The sequence below is a fragment of the Aptenodytes forsteri genome, unplaced genomic scaffold (genome assembly GCF_000699145.1).
Source record: "Aptenodytes forsteri isolate BGI_AS27 unplaced genomic scaffold, ASM69914v1 Scaffold338, whole genome shotgun sequence".
NCBI classification, from domain to species: domain Eukaryota; kingdom Metazoa; phylum Chordata; class Aves; order Sphenisciformes; family Spheniscidae; genus Aptenodytes; species Aptenodytes forsteri.
Window position 1 is genome coordinate 1,530,411 of NW_008795124.1, and position 26,158 is coordinate 1,556,568.

Consider the following 26,158-nt stretch of genomic DNA (forward strand, 5'->3'; position numbering starts at 1 on the left):
ACATATTTAAAGGGGGAAAAAGCCTGCTGCGGATCAGCAGCAGCAAGGACAGAGGAGTGAGAATATGTGAGAGAGACAACCCTGCAGACACCAAGGTCAGTGAAGAAGGAGGGGGAGGAGGTGCTCCAGGCGCCGGAGCAGCGATTCCCCTGCAGCCTGTGGGTAAGACCATGGTGAGGCAGGCTGTCCCCCTGCAGCCCATGGAGGTCCACGGTGGAGCAGATATCCACCTGCAGCCTGTGGAGGACCCCACACTGGAGCAGGTGGATGCCTGAAGGAGGCTGTGACCCCGTGGGAAGCCCATGCTGGAGCAGGCTCCTGGCAGGACCTGTGAACCTGTGGAGAGAGGAGCCCACAATGGAGCAAGTCTGCTGGCAGGACTTATGACCCCGTGGGGGACCCACGCTGGAGCAGTCTCTTCCTGAAGGACTGCAAAAGAAGAACTGCAGCCCATGGGAAGGACCCACATTGGAGAAGTTCGTGGAGGACTGTCTCTCATGGGAGGGACCCCACGCTGGAGCAGTGGAAGAGCGTGAGGAGGAAGGAGCAGCAGAGACAACGTGTGATGAACTGACCGCAAACCCCATTCCCTGTCCCCCTGCACAGGGAAGTGGAGAGAGGAGTGAGGTAGAGAAACTGGGAGTGAAGTTGAGCCTGGGAAGAAAGGAGGGGCGGGGGGGAAGGCGTTTTAAGATTTGGTTTTATTTCTCATTATCCTACTCTGATTTTGATTGGCAATAAATTAATTTCCCTGAGTCGAGTCTGTTTTGCCCATGACGGTAATTGCTGAGTGATCTCCCTGTGCTTATCTCAACCCACAAGCCTTTTGTTATATTTTTCTCTCCCCCTGTCCAGTTGAGGAGGGGGAGTGACAGAGCAGCTTGGTGGGTACCTTGCATCTAGCCAAGGTCAACCCATCACAAGGGTGAAGCTAGGGAATGAGCAGAAGAGGTGCGCGCTGGCCCAGGACCCCCCCCTCATCATTGTAATGTCTGCAAGCATCCCTGATGCCCCCAGCACCCTCTCCAATTAAGTATGTGTTTCACTCCTCCAGTGCCTGCCCTAGAGAGGGGAAAAGCTACAACTGCTGTCAGCTCTTCCCCATTGCAACCAGCACCCGTTTGCACACACGGCCTGAAAGTTTCAGCTTGCTGAGAAACCCGAGTGTCTGCGAGGCATCTCAGGGGGGAATAGAGCTGCTCCTGCCCCCACTACCACATCACAGGCCCATGCTTCAGGAGGGTGGGAGAGGGGCTGAATGAAGTTTACATCATCAACATGGCTTCTGCCACGTCCTGATTTCCAGATACTCTGGTACAATAGTAATGGTCCTCCCCCCTTATTTGGGCTGTGCAATTGCCTTGTCCTCGCTGCATACACAGATGTCATTTGCAATAATGCAACGGTGCATGCATGACTATGCGTGACTGATTGCATGGATACACCATCACTGCCCTCATACTTCCAGCTATCGTGTCACTTCAGGATGCCACACAGGATAGAAAAGCCAGTTTTTGCCCGCAGCTTCTCAACTTCACCCACTAACTTGGGGAAGAGAGGGAATTCTTGTATTTATTCTTACTTGTGGGGTAGAAAAGAAAGAAACTAACCTATCTTGGTCAGATAGCTGCCTCTTACCTGCCCAGAGGAGAAAAGAGCAGTGTCTGTGCAGAAAGGGAGGGTTTATTGCCCAAAAGAAATGGAGTTTTCAGTTGGTTGTGGGAAAGGAAGAGGAAAAAGGGGAGAGCACACCCAAGCCCTTCTTCCACTGCTCTGCTGTAACCTCCATTTGCTGAATGAAGCTCCAGTCCCTTCCCGTAAGACGTGTGAGGCTCATTTTTAACAAGCTACCAATACACCAAAGGGGGCAAGCCTCTAGTCTCAGCTTTCTTCCCCTGCAGGACTCTGCATGCCACGTGACGGAAAATCTGTGGGATCACAGCTACAGCGTGAGTCTCCCAGAGAGCCACATGACACAGCAGCGGCTCCAATGCAGGCTGCCAACGGTGGTGAACAAGCCCTCTGCGTGGCTCTGCTCCTTTGCAATGCCATGTGCCAGGTCCCAGATCCCAGCTGGCAGATCGCAGCCTGTTGGCATACATCTGGCCCTTGGCTTCACGGTGCAAGAGAAAATGCTGCGCTGTTAACATAGATGAGGCTTTGCTGCAAGAGGCAGTCAGGGCCCACTATCAACACTGCCTGCGACTGGACAGCACAGCACAAGGAGGCTGCAGGCAGCAAAAATTTCCCAACCTATCTCACAAAGACCAACTTCACGCTATATCTTCCTGACATCTGCAAAGCCATGTGAGCGAAGCTGTTCTGCGCAGCACTGACTACAGAGCAAAGCAGGATTTAGGAGTAAATAAACTGATACCTTTCCTGAAATAGCCCAAAGCTAAGCTGGGGAGACGTGGAAGGCAGGAAATGCTCACCTTGTTGATATGGAGGATACAGTCTAGTAGGACACAGCACAACTGCTCTTAGCACAAATGAGTGAGCGGGTTAGGGGTGAGCAGTGCCACAGAGCAATTCGGGGAGGCAGAAATAAACAAATGGCAGCATTTAGTTGTGTGACAACAGAGATGCTAACTGGAGGGGCAGGAGGCAGGAACTGCGCTGAAATAGCTGGTATTGCCAGAGGCTGAAGCAGATTTGCGGTAAAAATAGCACTTCCCAGTAATGTAAATCAGTACTGCAGTATCCAATGACAACAAACCTCCTAAAAGCAAGAACCTTCCTTACAGTTGAGCTCGTTACAAGGAGTTGCTAATGTAGTAACAGTCAGTGTCAAGGCTGTGTAAATTGCAATTGACCACAAAGAGGAAAAGCTGGTATTTTTCAACTGCTCTTAAAATCTGAAAGAGCACCTATTTATTCTGCTGTTGGAATTAATTCTCAGAAGGACACCATCATTTCTGATCAGACACTAGACTAGGGGTGGGTTGCTAAATGCTATTTTTTAGTATGGTAATATAAAAATGCCCTACAGCGCTGCTGTTCTCGACCACTGATAGTAGATTTCATAAAGACACTGTACCAATCTTCATTTGCTAAATAAATGAATGGCATGCTGGAAAACAGTATTCACTTTTCTCAAGGAACAACTTGCTTCATTCAGGTTCCTTGTATATTGTGTATTAATTCTGAAGTGACAGCAACTAGAGGTGAAAAACACCTGTTAGTACACCATATCCGCAGTCAGCCAACGAACCATAATTTTTACAGAATACTCCTGAAATTATTCAGATGTAGCAAGAGCTTGTAAAGTGCATTCAAAAGAAAAAAAAAGCCTTTCTGTTGCTTCTCTTTGAGGAACTGTACTAGAGGCTAAGTAATTTACAGAACAATGAGATTAGCCAGATACTCAGGCTCAACGCCCCCCCCCTCATATCCAGGACTAGTGCTACTCGAATCAAGGGTTTTCAGCATCTTCATTCCTTCTGCTGAAAACCTGGCTGTGACAGTCTCAAATCTCTGATTTTCCATTGGAGTCTTTGCACGCTCTGCTCAACATCAGTCACTTCTTGGTCATTACACCTTTCTTCTTCCTTCATCTAAAAGAGCAAAAACTACTAAAAAAAGGATCTTGTAAAAAAAAAAAAAAAAAAAAAAAAAGAGTGTGGAGTCTTTGCACGCTCTGCTCAACATCAGTCACTTCTTGGTCATTACACCTTTCTTCTTCCTTCATCTAAAAGAGCAAAAACTACTAAAAAAAGGATCTTGAAAAAAAAAAAAAAAAAAAAGAGATGTGAAGCCCCCTCTTCCTCCTCCCTGGTAAACCAGTCTGTCTTAAGAATAGTTGCAACCATCCATCAAAACAACTTACAAACAGTAGCACATTAGCAGACCTGCAGGGCAGCAGTCTGCAGAACATGGGCTGGTACTTAGCACAAAACCTACACAAGAAGAAAGACACGGCAGTACTTGCTTCCCATTTGCACTGTAGATTTTCTCACATCAATGTTATGACTCTGCATGTTTGTAGCTTAACACACAAACCCAAAAATACCCTGCAAGTTGGAAGACACAAAGAGAACCAGACATTAGACGGTGACTTCCGTTGAGAGATTATGTAGTGGTTTGACCAGACGTTTCAGCACAAATAGCAACAGGAGGTATGTGTTGCCCTGATGTAATTACATCCTGCTACAATCACAAACGTAGTGGTAATTGTGCTCAGTCAATGAACTCAAAAATCCTAAGTTATTTTCAGTAACAGAAAAATGAGTATAATTTATTGACCTTTACCTACTTTGAAAGTTGCTTTTATTTTCCTTTCTATCCCAGGCAACTGGAACTAAAATGAGGACAATTAGCCTGGACTCTTTCTGTTCAAGAATCAGTGGAAGCTGACCACAGCTTCCTCAGATCATGGCCAAGTGCTAGACCAAGACACAGGTGATGCCGGATTCAAAAATCTGACTTTTTAGATTGCCACAGTTTCAGACATTTCGTCATATATTAGCACTTGACTTTCATGTATGTTGAAAAATGGTGACAGTTCTTTAAATGACTGGGGATATAAAAGCAAAATAAAATCATTTAAGAGCTGACAAGCTAGTATTTCCTTCAGGAATAAGGTCCACATCGAAACAGCCTGTCAATGAGTATTTTGAACACTGCATTTGGTTTTGGGAAGCAAGGAAGAGGGTACAGAAGGTATCTCTCCTGCAACCTTTTAAGCTGTTACCTCCCACAAGCCATTTGCATGGGCATGTCTGGAAGAGAAAGCAGATTCAGTTATAAGATCCTGACTTTGGAAAACTTTCAGCTCCCATTTGCAGCTCCAAAATAGTCTACTTAGAGAAGACAGCAAGCATCCGTAACACTGCACTTCAATCAGAGGCTGGCCTGCCTTCAACAGTGAAACACAGACCAGAAAACATGAAACCCAAATGCCATGGTATTTTTAACACTGCACAAAACAAACAAGAATTAATAAATAGAGCATTTGTTCCTAACAAAAAGCCATATGGCTTAACAAAAAAGGAGTTCTCCTGATGCTAACCAAATTGTTTAGCCTGCCAAAAATTATTAAAATGAAAAAAAAAAGAGAAGAAGAAAACATTGTGATCAGACATCCAAAGTGTCTGAAGTTTGAAAATCTGGAAACTAAACGTGTGTACCTTAAGACAGGTCCTTCTGTGTGAGCAAGCATAGATCTTCTTTTTTAATCCTGCACAGCCAGCTGGGAATCCAAGCATGAAACTGTTCACCAGTCCTACGTGCTCTGCCTTGGCAAGAGCGCCTTACCTCACTTCTCAACAATTCCTCTGAGGCTGGAGCAGCATTGACCATCTCCAGAGGGAGCCATTTGTCCAGCCCCGCAATGCTAGCAGGAGTTAAGAGGAGCATGCAGCAAGAGAGATCCAGCATTTATTTTGGATCTCTGGAACTGAGTTAAAGCAGTTGAGTTAAAGCCACATCTGTGAGCAATGGATACCACAGAGGGCTGCAATACAAGAGCAAACTATCTGAAAGCTCCTGTGATTTTCAAGGACTGTACATGTCACTGAGGAAAGATGAAATGGAGGATTTCACTCTGGAACACCGTCAGGCAAACAAACCCAGAAAGATGCAGTCTAAAGTGATTGATTGTTGGTGGCTTCTTTTTTAATATATGCATTTTATGCAGACTCACAAATAAACAACAAAGTTTTATGGAAAAATAGGGTAAACAGCTATTTGTCAATTATTTTTCTTCATGAACATCTGTTTTCTAAACTCCCAAGAGCAGCAGGGTGTCAGGCATTTTGACCCCGCTTAGCACACCCACCCAAAAGCCAGTATGTGTTAGAACATGTCTGTCAAAGGAGAGTCAAGGGGAAACTACAAGACACGCAACACGGGGCTGGGGCTGGTGGATAAGTCCAGGATCACTGGTATGGCCTCTGGCTATTTCAAGCAGCTATGCCTAAAGTTTAGTCTGTACGGGTCCAGAAACTGGTAACCCTTAACAGCTACAAAATATTTCTAGTACTCTACAACTTGTGCTGCAGAAAGAAGGGCAGCAGGTTTTAACAGCCTCAAACACCCTAAGTCTGTGCAGCAGGTGTGAAAATAAATCTCTTCTGTGGATCAGAGGAAAGACTTGAACCACAATTCACACCAGCGCCCTTCCTGCCAGGAGACACAAATGGATGCTGGCCAGACTGCAAAGCTCAGGTCTGCTCAGACATGTGGTATGAACACGTATGAGACGGGCTCTGCTTCTGCTGCTGGCGGATTTGGAAGCTTCGAGACCTGCTGCCATGACAGGGAGCAGCTTTCCTCAGGTGCCGGGGCAGCAAATCATGCCCTGCACTGCTTGCAGTAATACAGCCAGCTGCCAATGCACACAGTAGTGTCAGCTTAATGTAAATGGTGCAGAGCACACCTAAATTACACCAGCCTTCAGCATCTCACTCATGAAGTTGTTCTTGGGTACCTGTCCCCCTTTCTCTGTCTCTCACCTCCTGCTCAAGGCATTATAGTCAATGGAGCTGTAGGCACAGCTGCTGACTAATGCTGCTCTAGATGCTCTCATGCTGCCCATCTACTCTCCAGCCGCTTGGCACAGCTAGCTGAACCAGTCATCTTGCCACTTGCGGGGCCCTACACCACCCACTGAAAGGCGGGGTGAAAGGGCTGTCCCCATGCCCCTGCTGCCATGCAGCTGGCCGGCAGCAAATCCCAGGAAGCAGCACTCCTTCCCATGGCTCGCCTCCCTGCAGGGCAAGTTGGCCCCCCACACCCTGGCTGCTGCAGCCTGCCCACTGCCAGGAGGGACACCACTGCTATGCCCCGCAGGGCCAATGCTAAGAGATGGCAAAATAATGTTCCTTTGTAACACCATTCAGTGTATTTCCTTCTCTAGTTCTAAATAACTTGGGACACATTCAATTTGAAAGGTAATAAAAAGACGGGAGGGAATAGAGCTTTGCTTCAGCACAGCTGTGAATCCCAAGGCTCAAACCGTAACACTTTTAAATCTTCCTTTCTTCCTGTCCTAGACAACAAAGAAATCATCAGACTCTTCATCCAATTTAACTTGAGGTAATTTAAGCACATTTTTCCCTTCATCTTCATATGGTAACCAGTACATAGCCTGAGCGCATTTTTAGTATTCCAATTCAATAACTGCAATTACCACTTCGGTCAACATACACAAGATAACAGTCCTAGCTCCAGTGCTTACCTTGTTCTAGATGACTAGCGTTCAGTGGTTGTCTCCAAAGCCAGCGCCCCCGAGGACAAAATCTAATGATATTACAGTCATTACTTTTCATGAATTAATCACATCCTCCAGCTAGTAAAATGCTTCTCACATCCTAAGAAAACACTGGAGAAATGAAAACCCCAAACACACTAGTGTGTAAAATAAGAGCAATCACTCAGGAACAAAGTCCTACCTTCCAGTCAGCTTACTGCCTGGAAGGTAAGATTTTTGAAAGAAACAAAGCTCACATTCTTCTCAAAAATGCTTTACCGTTATAAGGAAATAACCCCTTGCAAGCTCTACAGGAAGGCATGTCAGCACCTAAGTCTTCATATGAAATGCCAGGTTTTCCCCTTTCCTTCCACATGCACGTGTGCGCACAGACATACAGAAGTGAAGTTCATGGCGACAGTGATGCACCATACACCTGTGTGCTGTTCATCAAAGCAAAGCCCAGCGGGAAGGCTGTGCTTTGTCAGAAGGTGCCACCACAAACCAACTCTTTCTGAGCCACTTCCCATGTGCAGCATTACCACTGACCCACAGTGGCTGCAGAGCGGTGCTTTAAAGCCCTGCTGTGGACAGAACTGAATGCTGTAGGGAGGAAATAAAAGCGTCACAATCACATCCCACACACAGTAGCATGACACAAATCTTACAATTTCAGCCTGAGTAGGGCTTTGCAGTTCAAAAAGGACTAACATCTCCTAGCCTATCTTCATTCCCAAACTCTTGCCATCTGCCCCTTTGCACACTATGAATCCTGTTTTAGGAAATTCTCTAATACAAGATTTAGTATCTGAAGGGAGAGGGCTTCCACCACAACCCTGAAAGATTACCTGACAATGCCAGGACATCTTGCTTGGCATATAATTCCATTCCCTTATGTGGACATGGATCATTCCCAGGCATCCTCCTCGTAACAAATTAAAACTGTACCTTTGAGCCTTGTTGCAACAGCTTTTTCTGACACCAAGTTTTGTTTCTTTCTACATCCCACTCAAGAATGCTACAAGCACTTCCTCCCCTGTCTCAGTTTTCAGGCAGATCATCCAACATGTCAGTCACTGCACTTCCCACTCTTCTTCTTCTGTTTGCTTGTCTGTCTGTGTCTGAGGAGCAGGGGACCAAATCCACCATTGCAGGTCAACTTGTAACAGAAAATCTCTCGTCTTTCTGGAGCACCCTGTAAAGTAACGTCCTGGCCTAAGTTCTACCAACCTCTTTTTCCTGCTGTTCTAGCTCATCTATTAACCACTTAAATTACTCACTGTGCTCACTTTACAGATCTTCATCACAGTCAGTATTACAATTATGGATATTTGTATCCTTGCATCTCAATCTACATTTCTCCAAACCCAAATCTCATTTTACTTCCATTCCATATTTCTAACCCTGCTCAGTCCTGCTGCACTGAGGGAGACAATTCTGCAACCACATAAGCAGATAACTTACCCACTTACACAACCAGCTGCAGCGAACTCTGGCAAAACAATACAGGTGCTGGAATTTCAAGAATCGAGGCACTTTTGTTCCCAAATTTGTTAGGTAACAGAGGAAAAAGACATTTTTAGAAAACTTTCATCTCTCAGGTGCCTTCATGGTAAGCTCAACTCTGACCTTTTGTGGCTTGGCAAGACCTGACCTTAACTATGCAAAATACCTTGCATGACATTTCCTTGCCAGCAGAAAACGGAGTGCCCAAACTTAACAGAATGTTTTTCTAAGAGAAGTACAATAAATTTTCTCTTGTATTTCAAATTTTCAGGGCACAGAGAAAAGCACCAACTGAAGAGAGCACTGATTAGACATGCCAGCAGTGCTTTATTCCTATTACTGTAAAGAAGCCTTGAACTATTTGTAAAAGATGAATGTTTTTGGTTTGAAGTCATTTGCTTTGAATTTACTTTTTGAACTGATGGGATGAGGTGCCAGGGGAAGAGAAATGAGAAAGAGGTTCAATATGTGCAAGAGCTTTAGCAGTCTACACAGTGCTACAATCTGGACAGTGCTTAAGGGAAGTGGATATTGCTGCTCACACTGCCAGAAGTGCTGGGAGGATGAGGGAAGGAAGGTCTCCCACTCCCTCCTGGGTTTTTCCACCTGCCTCTTCCTTCAGTTCCTGAAATTCTCAGATGTGTTGAGTGCACAGGGCACAAAGAACTGTCTTTGGAGCCTCACATTGTGCTGCTGCAGGCCTTGAGAGAACAGCTCTGGGGAGACACAGCAGGCAAGCATGGAGGTGAACGCGGTGCTGACCCCAGCACAGCAACCTGCAGGCCACATGTCTGCAGAGAGTCAAGCAGAAAGTGCAGGTCCTTGAACCTGGAGGACCGAACAGGAAAGGGAAAGAACATGGGATTAAAGGCAGAGAGATGACAGGTCTGCTGTAACTGAAAAGAGGGTGTGGAGAAGAGGAGAGAATCTGTCTGCTTCCTGGCATCAGAACAAAATGGTTTCAATCTATCTGTTCACATGCTGACAGGACTCTGCCCTCATTCTGAGTGTACTGAAGAGAGACCAAGCCTGTTTTATTTCCTGATGTAGTAACGCTTCAAAGGGAGAAGAAACTAGAAATCTTCTGAGGATCAGAGACCACTTTCTTCAACCTCTTAACCTTAAAACAGCCAGATTCAGGAAGGGAATCTGATGTTCCTGGTGTCTATTAGAACCACAAATGGAAAGGGGAAGAGAGAAGAGAAGCTGTAAGTGGTAAGCCTTACAGTTGTACCAAAACCTGGTCCATCCAGTCATGAAAATTGTTCACTGACTACTTCCCAAACTCCTGCAAACCTGCATGTGTATGCAAAGTCCAAAAAAAATAGTCCCAGACTATTTTATATAAAGGCCACTATAAAGGACAACAGTAACCAGCTGATCAGTGCCACAGTACTAAAAGAAGAAATGTCACCAAAGCAAAACAATGAAACAAGTAAAACTTCCCCAGAAAATTGCATGAATGCTGGCTAGAGCCTCAGAAGCAATGACAAGGATTTTTGCAGACCCACAGAGAAAACTAAAGATCTGAGTAGAAAGAACATTTAGTAAGACAAATTAATACAATCATAGAACTACAGTAAATGATAAGAATAGTTTAAAATAGGCAATTTGTAAGCACGGTGACAGTTTTGATTAACTTAGTGCAATAGGAAAGGCAGTGAAACTGCCTATGGCAGTGGCCTATATGAATGGCCTAAACAACATTAAGTGTAAGTACAAACCACTTTTAAGTAGTGCTAATAATTTTTCATTTACCCAATGTATTTCTGGCTCACACTTAAGACCTTCATTTCTCCATTTGCCAGGGTCCCGGATTTACCTTTTAGTTCCTAATTATTCTCTTGAAAACCACTTTCTCTTTTATAACTTAGTCCCTTATGATTGTCTATACAATGCTTTCTGTAATGAAAAACTGCTTCTCAGTTGGGTCAGATGATTTGAACCCACAAAGCCACTCTGCTTTTTTTTTTTTTTTTTAAACTAAATGGCCCCCACTTCCCGTACTCCTCTTCTACCTTCTCTATTTTGACTGTTTAATATATAAAAGCAGCTACTATTTTAAGAATAAGAGTGGGCACTGTTATATCAGCATCTGGAGGCTACAATTCCAAAGCCTGAGAGAAACAGTTCTCTCTTCAGCAGCTTCCTTGGTATTAGTCGCGGACCGGACACAAGGCACTAACTCAGGCCACCATTGTACTGGCCAGTGTCTGCTTTATGTATATGGCATACTCAGAAAAGGAAATCTCTCATGTAGGCATCCATTATCCCTACTCCTATTTCTTTGATTTTGCTCTCATCCATGCAATTTCTGTCAGAGAGAAACAGGAGCTGGGGGGAAAAAAACCCAAAAAATCAATACTGCCATTGCCTGCATCATCGTCTTTCAACTTTCCTTCTTATTAGCACTTTTTAAGTCCTTTTCCAGTTAATTTCTCTTTCTCCTTTACTGAACCTCCCCAAAGAAGCGCAGATATGTAACAAAGTTGCTCTAACAGATGTCGATTGCATCTAACATCTCTTTTCAATGGAACTAAGTTTATTTTTTAGTTAAGAAGCTAATGCATAGTTAGTGCCTGAGCAGAAACTTCCACAACTTTCGCTACTTCTCTCTAGATTAGGGTTTTGTTTTCTTCTAAACAGCAGAACTCCAAAGGAAGTAATTCACTGGAGCTGTTTTACCTATTCACTATTCAAAAATCCCCTCAGGCTAAAAAATCCCAAGAAACCACAGCAGTGGCATTTTTACAGCACTTGCCCAATCTCCTTATATCTAAAATCTCACTAGAGGAGGTGGCCAGACATTGGTTAGCCAGTCCTGAATAAAGCCTTCCACATCTGTTCATCACAGCACCTGGCTAATCCAATACCGGCAGAAAAATCTAGCAGCTCGCATTAATCTTCACAGAGTTTGAATAAAGCCAGGATTTGTCTCTGGGACAAACGCTGTCCTCAGAAGTCAAAAGCTTCTCTTAAAAAATTATATAAAGAGCTGCATGTGTCATAAAGGAAAAAGCTATAGAGCAGTACTAAATAAAAGCACCCCACAACAAAATTTTATCTCCCTAACAAATACTGTCTTCTAGTATTTTTTATATTACCTATGGGGAAAAGAGGGAATAATATCTCAGGATATACGTTTAATATAATTTCTTTCTTTCATACCTCTTTACACTGCACTTATTTCACTGGATACATTTTAGATAAATGCCTGCTCGTAACTAGCTCACAGCTGCAGCACACCTCATAAAACACTTCTGAATGGAAAAGCATTCTTAAATATGCAACTCTTGGCTTCTGAGACAATAAGTGCTGACTGTTTCTCCTTCAGTGACTTGTGATTTTTAAAACAGGATAATCACAGTGATCGACACAGTACTGCCACAGGAGGGACTAAATTAATATTTTCTTTATTTCATCGCACAATAATCTGATGGAATGCAATAATGAGATTTTCCTCATTCAGCCTTTTCAGGCCAGATTTCTCAAGACAGGATCATATCAACACATAAGTAGGGTAACTGATTGTGCCAGCTGTCTCTGGGTGGCAAGGTTTTGAGCCTTTGACCCAATGTCAGCCAAACGCAATAGACAGAAGATGTGCAGAAAGGAGGTTCCTTTCAAGCAGACTGAAAACTGGCCACGGGCTAGAAGAGAGACCTGGAAAACAACTGGCAGAGGGACGACACAGCCCTTCCCTGGTTCTGTCCCTCCAACCCTGCAGCTGTGCAGGCAGCCCCGAGTCAGGCACAGCCTGTGCTGCCTCATGCCCAGCGTGCAGCCGGGGAAGAGACAACAGTGCACACCAGGAGCTCAACAACTGCTGCAAGAGGACTTTGCTTTTTGGACCCACATGCTTCCAAGCTAACCATTGATGGGCACATTTGAATATCACCTGGAGCGTGGCTTCTGAGACGTCAAGATATGCAGTCCAGCTCAGTCCTACTGCCAGACCTCTTTCTTGGACCTGGGGAGATTCTGCCATCCAACGGCTCTGAACTCCAAGCACTGACTGAAAAGAAACCATTGCTCCATGGGGTTGGAGCAGCAGCTGACAGTCAAGAAGGATCACTGCCAGGTGATTTTGATGAGCTTTTGTGAAAAACTTTCAATGAAAGGCAGTTATTTTTCCCAGAGCAGAGCAGGCCTGGGCAGCAGACAGGAATGCAATACAACAGACTGCCCTGGAGCAAATCTACCCTTGTGCAGTCCCAGGGTTAACACATCCCTGTGTAGGACAGCACACCTACAGCTTTGTCACAGACATACAGAGGAACACCCTCCACCCTCCTCCTTTGGTGGAGGGAGGCCTGATGGGATTATGAAGGGTGCATAATAACACCAATGCCTGCATGAGCCCATGCCTCCCACAGAGATGAGGTTCTCCCCACCCCTGCACAAAAGCACATGCTTCCGCCCTGCAGGAGCTCCACAAAATCTGTTGTCCCCACAAGGATGCGATTCTCCCAGTGAACTGACCAGCAGGTCCTTACCTCTGTGTGCAGCAGCGCTGCTGCCAGATCCAGTGCCAACCTTCCCTCCATCTCCACTGCCTCATGTTGAACACTGCCTTTTCTCATGACTGCAGTTTATTAGAAGGGGAAAGCGACCGGGAGGCAAGTATCTTAGGAGTGGGGACACAAAGATAAATGACAGAAAAAGTTCTTGTCTGTACGTTTTTTTGTCACAAAGCAAAAGCAGTTAGTAACATGAGGAGCATCAGAACCCAACTGTAGCAGAGTCAGCATCTCTGCCTCCTGGAAGATGGGCAGAGGGGTGTTTTTGATATCAGGATCTTGAAATATTTTACCACATAATATAAAAAAAAAAATTACAAGTGATGAGCAATCTTTTAACCTCATAATGCTTTTTTCCCATATAACAGGATGCCTCCTATATTCCAAAGCTCCTAAGTTTTGAGGTTGCTTTCCTCCTTTTTCTAACCGATGCAAACATAATCATACTCATGATTCTAATCCATCCTAATTAACAATCAATGTCATTAAATTACTCTTTTACTAGGTGACAAGACAGAACTAGTTTAGTTCTTGAACTGACTGGAGATTAAATTAAGTGATTATTTCCTTGATAGGTATTAACTTGTACCACAGTTCATTAAAAAAGCACTTCTGTCAAGGTTAGTACCATAGTTAATAGAACTATGACTGTACTATTTAGGTTTGCAACTATTCAAAAGTACTTAAACGCTTTAACAGAGCTCTAAGTTTCTATAAAGTACTAATTCCAAAAGTAATCAGATGAATTGTCAAAGTGAACATCATGAAAATTTCTGTTCCTTTGACTGGCTTAGTTTTGTTTCCTTAATCATGGGAAAATTTCCACCCTTCAATCATCAGCCCACCAGGACATATTACACTATCTTCCTGCCACAAAAGCTGTTACTCAGCATGCATCTCCTTTCTGTTGTTATTGTTTCCATCTCTTTCCAACTTCTTCTTTGGTCTCTGCTCTCTGAGAGAACAGAGAGGGAAACTACAGGACCTAGTAGTGATATTGCTACAAAAAGAAGGAAAATGAGAGAAGTAGGGAGAAATGAAGACATAAATAAAAATAAGAAATAAGGAGCTAGATCTAGCAGAATAGAGATATCAAAGAACTGGAAGACTCATTCTCAGGAGTACTACAATGCACATAATTGTGATTCTTTCACTCCAGCCATGCCTTGTTACAATAAACATAACTGACTCAGCTGCACATGCCCTCTGGATGTTTACTTCAGGCACTGAGCACATTTTCAGTAGGGGACTTTTCAGGCAGTGGCAGATTGAAATACAGAGGCGAGATGATGGGACCCTTTTCACAACAGACTCCCAAAGGGTATCCTGCCTGCCACCACAGCCACCTGTCCCACTTACCTCTCTCACGGACTTTAGTCTCCAAGTTTGTTTATCAGGAAATGACCGCTACCTCAAGCGTGAGATATCCTCAACTTCTCATTTAAACAGAAAGGGGTGACTGGAGGGGGGCTGTCAGGTTATTTGTTTGCCACCTTTTTTCAGAAACGACACAATGTTTGAGGAGTCTGGCAGGATACCCTGATCAGATGTGGCCACGTACTGTAACCTTATTCTCCATTTCTATTTTGTCAGTTTATATTTAGGAAAGGAATTATTTGCTAAAGTAGAAATAGACTTAACGTATCAGCTGCTGTGTCCCATTCTGCCCCAATTCAGAGACAGAAGCATGTTGCTGCTTTTCTCAGCCAAGCCATGGGGATCTCCAGACAACGCCTTCTCTGGCAGTAGTAAAGGCTGTGATGTTTATCAGGGACATGGGCTCCACTCATGCACCACAGGTGACAGAACTACTGTGGTTTAAGAAGTTACCACCTCCAACTAGAATGTGATAATTGTCCAAAAGGTCACTAAATACAACAGCTTAATTCTCACTGCTGTCCCCATTAAGCTTAAAGCCACAAAGACACTTGAAACTCATCTATTTTACTTTGCCACTGAGGCTTGCTAAGAGCATGTCTGGCAGCCAGCCATTATGGCCCAGCTGATGGGCAGAGGATCACCAGTTCAATTGCTTCTGACAGTGTAACCATCCACATGCATGTTATTTCTGCACTGAGCAGTAAATAACTGCACAGAGCAGTGGGCATCAACTAGCCCCCATCTGGTAAATACCCATACAAGTTCATAAATTTGGTCCTATGAGTATCCCGGCTGGAGTGTTACATGCTCCCTTCAGTGCTTTCAGGACTGGGGTCTCTTCTCTGACGTGCTTTTAGACAGAGAAGCAGGCACAGGAAGGGAAGTTTAGAGGAAATATTTCCAACAGCTCCTTCAACAGAAGGTAATACACTAGCAGAAGTCACTCTTACAGTAGGAACAGCCCAGTAATGCTTAGAGACCATCAAGTCAACTCTGGATTGCATGGTGCTAGAAAGTATATCTACGTGGTACCTGCAACATACATAAAACTGCAATATAACATGAAAAAAGAAAGAGTACTAACGTGCATTTGCATGAACATACTTCAACTGCAGTAAAGCAGCATAAGCTGTATATTGTCTCATCAGTCCCCAGACCCATCAAAGTCCAATGCCACGCAAAGTACTGCTTCAAGAGTAGAACCAGAGAGGGGGATGCATTCTGGAAAACCTGTGGGCACAGCCGATATGGAGGGTGGCTATCGCTGGACCTGGTTCTGTTTGATGGCAAGGGAACGAGAGCTTTTGTGCTATTTTCTCTTGATTAAACACAGCACTCTCTTGCCAAGCAGTTTTAGATGAGAATTCTGCAATTCTGTGCTTAATGCTTTACAAAGAAAGTGTTGTTGTGAAGCACAAAGGGGTTTTTTCTCCTTTTGCTAAGTAGCATATACAGGAAATTGGAAAACTGAAACTCAGGTCCCCAGAGGGGAGCTAAGGAAAAGCAAAACACTATCTGGCAGCGGCTATCATAATGTGGCATTATGGCATTATGATTCACAGATAAAAAACATAAAGGGAAAAGCCAAACCAGAGCATAAAGAAGGTCTAGTAGATAAATTGCCTTCTGGATATCACAGGTACAGAATTTTCCAAGGCAGTGTGTGCATGAAAAATACCCCAATATTTTGGAAGTAAATCCTGACTTGCTCTGTACCAAAGGGGCTCCCAATCCAAAAATGCCTTAAGCTTCAAAGCAAATTTCTGAACATTCCCTCAACAACATTTCAAGCTAGAAAGGAACTTAAAGTAACTAGTAGAAGTGTCTCCAAGCCAAAGAAGTAAAGGGAACATTGTCAACAGACAAAGGACAGAATTGCCTTGGTTTGGGGGTGGTAGGGAGTGGTTATTTGTTTTGACCAAAGTAAAAATTATCCCAGCAAGTTTGAAAGCAATGATAAAGAAGTCATTTCAAAACAATGAAAGAGAAGACAGAGTCACAAATGATCACAGTACTCAGTGAACTGAATTTTCTGCGGTACTGTTTCTACAGACCAGTGCACTGATGCACCACAGTGAACATTTTCTCTCTTAAAAAGCTTTACAAGTTGCCTGTGCAATTTGGACATCTTAGTGTTATGACTGAGATATCCAGTAAACAGTATGAAAAGATAATCTGGTTTAACGCCCCAACAGTGGGCACAAGATTAAAGTTTTCTGTCCCACACTTGTCTGAGGGTTTCCCAGTCATGACTGTAAACATCTCATTTGAGCTTTTTTAAATGTCAGTTACAAGCTTTTATACATAAATAAATACTGATGTCATTTGCTACATACATAATAATGTATTATGAAAAAGTGATGAGTAGATATGCGAGAAAAAGTGATGAGCTAATATGTGAGTTAGACTGACGGAGTTATTCACTGCAGGCTCAAAATATTTTCTTCCTCTTTATTACTTTTGATATGCAAGATCTCTCTAGTCCATTTCTAATTACCAGTGTAGCACAGCTTGAGTTGAACTACAATATGTTGCTAATGACAACAGCAGTAGTTTTACATGTTTATTTTACTAAAAAGCATTTCACCTTGGAACTGTCCAGCTGGACTTGGACAAATGGGTCAGACCTCAGAGGTGTAACGGAGCTCCCGCTGCCTTCAGCAGTGCTGCACCAGCTCCTACTGACAGAGAACCTACTTCAACAGCTGTTGTATTTTCAAGTAAAATTTAGAAAGATGACATTGCCCTGCCTAGAAAAGTATTCCCACACTACACAAAGATTTACCTACACGCATGTGCACACACTTACTTGTTTTACGTAAGATAAACACCATACCTCATTCCTTCTGTAGACCTATTCTGGTAGTTACGGTAGAGCTGGGGAACGCCTAACATAGCCTCGGTGAACACTGCAAGGAAGCCCAGCGTTTCCACAAAGAGATATGAGTCAAGCCAGAGGTAAGTGATGTAACCGGTCACACCAGTGAAGGTCAGCACACACTGCACGTAGTCTGTAAACTTGCTCCAATGCCAAAAATAGTTCAAGTCAAAATCTGCAACAGAATAGGAATGGAAGAAGAATAAAATATGTTTTCCCAACCGGACTCAAAGTTAATCAGGGTGGAATTGAGAACTGGGAAGCATGAGGTCAGTCTTTGGGGGTAGGGGAAGGTAGAAAATGAGGGAAGGGATTAAAAAAAATAAAAACAAACAAACAAACCAAGCCCCACCAAACTCAAAACAAACAAGAAAAATAAAAAAATAGGAGTCTTGATTTGGAAAACATTTTTTGGTGGGGGTGTTCAATAAAGAAACAATAAAACAAAGACTTGCAAACTACCAAAATATTTACGAAGTTTACTTTTAAAGAGAAAGCATTGACCTTCAGGTATCAAACATGAAGAACTCTGGATATGACTCTAGCAGAGTTGGCACAGAAGTGTTTCACAAAAAACTTCACAATACTAAGTACAGGCCCCAAGCACATCAAGGCAAGTGCTCTCTCTTAGGTCATTATCTCTACCTTCAAACTGCCTCAATCCAAGCTGCTTAGAAGGTCACCTAAAGTCCACAGCTCTGTTCCCTGGTGCAGTGCAGCTGCTTGCAGTGAAGGGCAAGCCGCCATGTGCAGCTGGTACAGCTTTACCGAGATAGGTGCAAGACTGACAAGAATCCTCCCTGGAACAACACCTCCCACAGACATCACTACTTTTCACTCCAAGGGCAAAATGCGCTTCACTCTTGCCTTTGCCAGTACCAATGAGTGCAGGGTGCATACCCATTTCTACATCCATCAGAACAAAACGCTATACCACAAAACACGATATCCTCTCTTGACAGAATGAGAGAAAGAGCAAACCAACCATGCCATTTGCTTGGCACATTAACAGCATACCGCTGGAAGATATGTAGCTATCTTGTTGATAAATAATAAAATATACAACCCCATTACCATTGACTGTATAGCAAAATAACAACGTAATTTTGAATAATAAGAACTCTGAAATAACTGTTCATTAGCAGGTGCTGTTTATGTCTTCCTTTCTTAAAAGCACTTGAAGTTAAAAATACCGACCTCAGACCAACTGGATTCTGTTAATTATCAAGATGAACCATCATTCTAACAGCCCAAATATGTGCAACACACTGGCACATGACTAGAAGATTTCTGTTGCTGCCTCCTCAGCAGAAGTACAGAATGCTACAAAAAAGTTCTACTGTTAACTCAGGCAAGGAAGACATTGACCTCCGCTGACTAACACTAACAACAAAATCAGTGAAATGGGAATAAATCTGTACAGGCACTTAGCTGCCTAAGGATACATATACATGCCAAATAATAGTTTCATTTTCTGCATCTTTTCACACCTTCGTATCATTATCAGTCTGGCCCTCACTCTTTATTAACTAGTCTCCCCTTTTAATACTTGGCAAACCCATGCCTCAAGACAACTACTGACTGCATCCAGCTGAATCATTTTACTTTACCACACAAAGAGGAAGGCAAAACTGGCCAGGAACATACCCAACCTGTAGCTTTGTCAGCCATCACCCAGAACTGAATTAAATAATCTGTGGCAAAGCCACTGTCAATGTAACATTGACCTTCAGTATTTTATGGTAGTGGCTCCTCAGCCTCAGAATTCAGGGACACAAGACTAAATAAAAGGTAGACCCAGTGCTGGCACAGCCCACACAGCATGTGAGCATCACACATTTCTTGAGCTTTGTGAAGGCTTTCCTTTGTGGAGATGAAGGAAGAGCAAAACAGAATGAAGCAGAAAAAAGAAGGCACAAGGCAACCACAACCACAAAGGCAGGAAAAACATTATCCATTTTAATTTATCTCTACTGCATTTTCTGGAGAGGAGCAGAGTCAACGAGAACCTCTGAGAAGGTAGAAGGAGTAAGAGACACCCAAAACTTCCATTCCTTTTACTTTGCCTGACCTACATCTGCATAACATAAAATAGCAAGAGGCGTAACAGAGTAAATTCACACTAATTTTGCCAGCTTCATGAGCGATACCAAGCAAATGACCTGACCCAACACAACAAATCTGACACTACGCAACTGTTCTATTAGCAAGAGATGCTCTCTGGGACAGAGGCATTTGGGCTTACAAGGGGGACAGAATAATGAACAGCAGAGGAAAAGCGGATGTAGAGAAAGTTAAAGTTGCTGAGGTTACAGGCCATTTAAAAAAGCAACCTCCACTCTGGAAAAGGAGAGCTACTGATGGCTTTTGAGTAAGACGTAACTGCTACTTTTATCAGATTATTTCTTTAAACCTTGATTCTGAGATGTTCTCACACAGCCTTTAGTTTCTTCACGGACACCTAAAGCACTGGCTTTCAACCGTTAAAAAGGCAAGTGTTTCATTTTAATTCAGAGCTCTCACATTCAAACATGCTGGGTGGAAAACTGGCATTTACTTTCCAGCAACGGTCATTCAACTTTGATACAGTGTTCAACAGATACTGTCTCAGACCAATACCTGAAAAGTAGCAACTGGTGGCAGACATAGGCAAGAACACATGAAGCACACTCTTCCAGACAGTTCCAGCCCTAGAAGAGACCCTCTTGGCTCTCAAGATAGCTATATAGTCATTACACCTCGAATCCTGGACTCGACAGCGTTAGTCTGGATCTGGTTGCCGTGCTGCCTTGGGCACGCAGGACCCTCGGACCCCCACTCATTAAACCCTCCCACCAGCTGTCAGGGCTGCCCTGCATACACTGTGTTTCCCCTCCTGCGTTCTCCACATGCTCAAGGATCGTTTTTAAAATACCCATCCCTGTACACCAAATCCTTATTTCCCCAAGTTCATTTTCATAATAGAAATGAAAGAACTAAATCTACATGGGGGTGTGGAAGTTTCAGAAGTTCATGGAACAAAAAAAGTCAACATTCACACAGCTATCATGAGGCCAGCTACAAAATCCACGGACCCATGCAAACACTTAAACACACAATTACCTCCTGCTACGCCAGCTGTTCATGTGCATATTCAGTACTGCTGCGCTGAAGTCCATTTCCATTCACATAAGTACTAATATCCCTGAACCTAGTATTAGGCAGCCAAGAAATCTGGTAATGATGATAATTTACCCATCATCTTTTGTCTGAAAATCTTAAGTATGATTTCTATTATAAAAACATACACAGATGAGAAAACTATTGTGTGAAACAGGACTTTAGCTGAAGCAGGAGAGTTAATTACTAGCACAGGAAAGAGACTGAGATTCTCTTTTGTTCAAAACTATCTTAATGCTATATAGTCTCCATTTCACTATACTAGGTTATGAGTAAGTTCTCATTTCTGGTATAAATTTTGCTTGGTAATGTTTTCCTGAAAGAAGGAAAGACAAAATGAGATAAGAACAATTATAACCTTGGTAATAGCCTTACAGAAAAATATCTGAATTATCTTAAAACCAACCCAATACATAATCACTAATTGCTCTACTTAACAGATGTATTTTCAAAATGCAGAAGTCTATTTTAGGACACTACACATCACCAAACTCTGTATTACCAACTACGTCCAGGAAGAAGTAAAAAAATGACTGAACTAAAAAAAAAAAAAAAAAAAAAGGTAGAGAACGGCATAGCTGACCGTTCATACGGGTCGTAGCTTCTCTGGCCCCTACTTGAACTGCTAAACTGTTTTGCCACATGATTGCTTCGTTTTAACCAAGGCTGAAGCTTATCTTCTCTGACAAATGTTTTCAAAAATTCAGAGGGGAAAAAAAAAATCACATACCCATCACTTCAAGGTTTGGAAATAAACTGTGACTCATTTTTCCAAGTGTCTCCTTTCTCAAGGGGGTCCAAACACATTAGTTCTGTAATAGGAGCTATATACATTCTAAGAAAATAATGTTAGTTGTGCCGAGTACTGTGACAGGTATATGCAAAAAAGCCTTTTAAATACTTAAAAACAAAAGGGAGCTGTCCCTTAAAAAAAAAAAAAAAGAGGAGTTTTAAAAACAGAACAAAATCCACATGTGCGTGCAGACCAGTCCTGTCCCCATCCATACAGAGCGATCTGCAGCAGAGGGGGGAGGCAGATATAGCCACAACTGTCCCAAGAAGATAGCCAGAGGACACCAATCAGTGCCCTGGGCCATTTCATCTGAGGTGCAGAACTGAACAAAGTTATAAATATTATTGCAAACATTATTCACATTTGAAGAAAATTATGACTAATAAAGACAAGATTGGGAATTTTGCCCCCTCCCCCAGCAAACACCACCCCTTTTCTTTAAAAGGACAAACCAAGAAATCCCACTGCACCACAATTTATTTCTATCAAATGTCTTAAAATCTGTCCCAGTTATCTGGATGCATATCTTTCTACTCCCTGAAATGGAAAGGCACTGCTTGCACAGTTCACTCCATTCACTAGCTCCCCATCCTGCCCAGAGAGAAATTCATGACACGAGTTTGTAACCATACTCAGTTGATGCAGTTCAAATGGTAACTCCCAGTCACTAACATCCTGGATTGATCTGAACTGGCATTACTGCAGCGAAAGGTACCATATCTTATTACCCATGCCTGAGCTCTTTAATCCACTCAGTGAGTTGCATTTTAAACATGTTAATCCATTGATAGATGAGAGGTTTATGTTGGAAAATCCTATTGATGCTGGGGGAAGGAGCAGCTCAGTGGGTTCTTTGTGCATTGACTGCAGAAAAGTCTACACAGCTTGAGGGTGAAGAAAGATGAGATTAAAAATCCTCCTCTGGGAGGCACATTGCATGTCAGATACAAAAAATGTAAAGCAGGCACGGACAGCATTGCAAATAACCATGGTTAGCACTAGTCAGGCCAAAATGCAAGTAGAAAATTCAAGATTCTGGTGTGGGATAGATGCCAAGTGACACAAGAAGAGTCCACAGTATCAACTTTCACTTAAGGACGACACAGAGGTCCGAACAGTTACATTATTTTTAGTCAAGAAGCATTTATACCAAGTCAGCTACCATGTTAGTTCCTTTTGGGAAAGTGAAGCAAAGACTTTGACATCCTAAAAATTATTTACTGTAGCTCCCGATTCCTCTTGCTAGTTGCATCTCATTTTGTGCCTTGAACTTTCTAATTCTGTACCTACATCCTTGCACTATATTCACTTATACTTGTCTTTAGTCATTTGACCCAGTTCCCACTTTTTGTTTGGTTCCTTCTTGCAACTGAGGTCAATGAAGAGCTTGCAATTTACATTCCCTGTCTTTGCGAGGTGGGAGAGTTTGCATTTGAGCCCTTTGTGTACCTTCACCAAGGAAATGAACTCTTTCCTTCTTATGAAGGCTACTGGTTTTATTTTACTGCGCTCCCTCCCACTCCTTATAAACACCATCAATTCATAGCCATTCACCCAAACTGCCTCCCATAATCAAACCCTTGACCTCCTATATGAAAAACACTGCTCACTAACTCAATTCTAAGAGCATGCTGGACAGTCTCTACTCCTGAGTGCCTTTCTAAACAGATGCCTGGGTAGTTAATCCTCCTCCCCCTGGGTTACAGCTAAATCTTGTGCTTTGGGAGACTGCTGTTCAAAGAATCTCCGATTTCCATCATCTAACTCTGGACCACAGTGCCTGCCCACCTGGCCTGACTGTTCCTGTCACAGCCTACTTCTGCACACGATAAAAGGAGTCCAGCCCGAGCAGTCAGATGTCCAACACCTCCCTTAACAACACTGGAATCCAAAACCTGAGGGTTTAGATGCTGTGAAAGAGCCTGATAATGGTAATTCAGCCAACCTGGAACAGTTACAAAATGCAGTTGTGGCTGAAAATTATTTCAGGTTATTATCCATGATCTGTTTACTGTAAAATGTGCACGCAGTTCGAGGATGCAGGAGCTGGAACCTACAACTCTCTGCCCTGCCTGTGGGTCTTAACCACTGGGCTACGGTGCGGCAGGCTCCCCCTCACTTGTTCTTTTGCTTGTCTCGAGAAGACTGTGGTCTCTGCTGTAAAAGGGGTTCAGCTCTCAGCAGTAGGCAAATATGATGCCCCTCCTCATCCCAGCCTGGCAACAAGGGCAACTCTTTGGACAGCTGGAAGACGCAGACTTGTATCCCCAGGCTGACAAGAGAAACGAACTGACCTCTCACATCTTGAGTGAGTGCTCTAAGCTACGCACAGGCACTGCACTCAGCAGCAGCATCTTAAAATAAATAAATTTTGCCACATCCTCTGAAGAGGACTTGGGAGGCACCTGCTGCAGGAGGTGGGGCCCGGGCAGTGGATTCTGAAAAGGAGACTTTTACACTTGCAGTCCTCCAGCTGCAGCAAATCTTCAGGCATTTGCCTCAGGCCTTATCTGTCTCCCTGACAATCCTGATTTCAGATGCCTCATCTCAAGACAGCAGAAGGATTACAGAGAAGCACACTGGCTAGCACTCCCCACCTTGCTCATTCTGAGCAGCTCCCAGCCAGCAGGTGGGTTTCTCCAATCCTCTGTTCTGAAATTCCTGCGTACCCCACAAGGCACCCAGGAAATAACGGGGGTGACAAGAGCAGGAAGGCTCTGCATGACTGTTACTGGGCAATCCATAACTTCTTCTCTCACTCTCATCAACTACATTTCCAGCTAGGCACTTTCTTCTTTCCTTCCAGAAACAAGGAAGGAAGCAGCATTAGAGACAGACAGTGAGAACTGATACATTTAGATTTTCTTTATTCCTTTTTTAAGAAGTGATAGAAACCTGCAAAATGCTGTCTGAAGCCAGCATTTCTTTTACACTCACTGGGACTGAAAAGAGACTTGTTATGTTTCACTCATGGTACCAAAGAGAAGAAATGAGAGCTTAGCACCAAAAACGTCTGGCTCTGATCCAAACCGCTCTCCTTTTAGAAAAAAATTAAGGAATCCATCATCTTGCATAGTCTCTATAAAGATGCTAATATCACCATTCTCCGTCTCCATTCCTTCAGGCCTGTGACCTAGGAATTTCTGCATCTCTGTGTACTTTTAAGTACAGCCCTGTCACCACAGTACCAGAGCATCTCTCCATGTGCCTTTACCTTACAACATTACTGTCTACAGGCTATTGTCATCTGGCCTTCACACTGGATAGTACCCAAACACTGTCACTTCCTCCTCTCTAGCACGTCTAAGATGGGAGCAAAATATTCCAGAGGGTCTTGAACCTTCTGAAAATATCTCCCCAGCCTATACTAAACAAATTACTATCATTTAATGAAATCCATTTTTGACATCCTTTGGCTCATACAGTGCCTTTCCTTGGCCACATCTAGACTGATGTCAGAGTTTCAATAGAGCCAATCCTCTTAGTATTTGACTCTCCTTAAAGCCCCAGCACAAAGTCCTTTAGTTAATGAAAAGTAACCAGTAGATTTTCATGTGAGAGGGGAAAAATGTCAAATCTTAATTGCAAAGAAAAAGGCTGAAAGCCTGATCCAAATAAACTTTGAAGATTCATACAAAGAACCTTTGTTTTTAAAAGCTCACTGGAGGTTTTGGTACTTGGTGGAGGACTGTTAACACCTGAGATGAGAAGCTCAAGTCTGATGAAACCTCCTCTACATCAACATTATCGCTGTCCCCTCAGTCATCTCTCCTCTAGTTTGAAGGCAAGTACTTGCCTTGGTTTTCTTTGCCTCATTTTATGCGGTGTCACCAGCTTCTACAATCTCTTATGCTGGGTCTCTGTTTTGTCACATCAAGTTCACGTTTTTTCCCCACCATCAGGGTTACTACCTACCTTTCTTCCTCCTTCTCAAAAAAATTATACATAAGTGGGCTGAAATGTTTCCAGCACTGTACCCCCCCTCAGGGCTTCTCACTCATCTTCCGAACTGTCCCCCAGCACAACATACGTCCAAGCATCAGCAACTGCTCTGCTCTTCCCCTTCAGGTCCTATGAGGTCCACTCTACATCCTCACCAGAGGGAATTAGTAATTGCAAGGTTAAGAGACACATGTTAGTTACAACTACTTAAAAAAAACCACACACAAATGCTCTGGTATATATAAAAAAGTCAAACAATCCACACTCTATTTCATAACATCATGTCTTTTCCATTAATTTGCTACTTTCCTGATTTTATGCCCTTTTGTTTAAGGGAAACGTTTGAATACCACGTAGCACAGTGGTCTCGACCAGAGATAATTAGCAATAACAGCTATATTGACCATTTTGTGAACCTTAAAGAACAGCAATTAAAAAGTTACACTCAGTCTGAAAGTTTTACCCCTGCTAACAGGACAAGTAAGAATGAAAACCTAAAACAAAATATTCATAACCTGGGCACCTCCTGTGCAGCTGACAGCCTTTGCTGTGCTATCTGCAGTGTAATTTGCTTTGTACACAGCTTCAGTTCATGGGAGTCTCACAGTAAAGAGAAAAAAACATTTTAGAGAAAAATGCAGTTATATAAACCCACAAAATTAGGTTGACCTTTAACTCATCTTTGACATTTTCCATTGTCTTACAAAAGGATGCAGAATTGTTTACATCACTTGTGCTGCACTGTTACCAGCCCCTGTCAAAATTTTGTGTGTGTTTATATATATACA

General features: G+C 43.1%; 1 protein-coding gene across 2 annotated transcripts in view; it reads right to left on the reverse strand.

The window, feature by feature from the left end:
• Positions 1 to 26,158, reverse strand: part of PQLC1 (PQ loop repeat containing 1) — a 73,484-nt gene that overhangs the window by 6,468 nt on the left and 40,858 nt on the right. For both annotated transcript variants that reach the window (XM_009277191.2, XM_009277190.2), the window contains one exon: positions 17,435 to 17,651. In XM_009277191.2, coding sequence (XP_009275466.1) covers positions 17,435 to 17,651 — 217 coding nt within the window. The remainder of the gene's footprint in view (positions 1 to 17,434; positions 17,652 to 26,158) is intronic.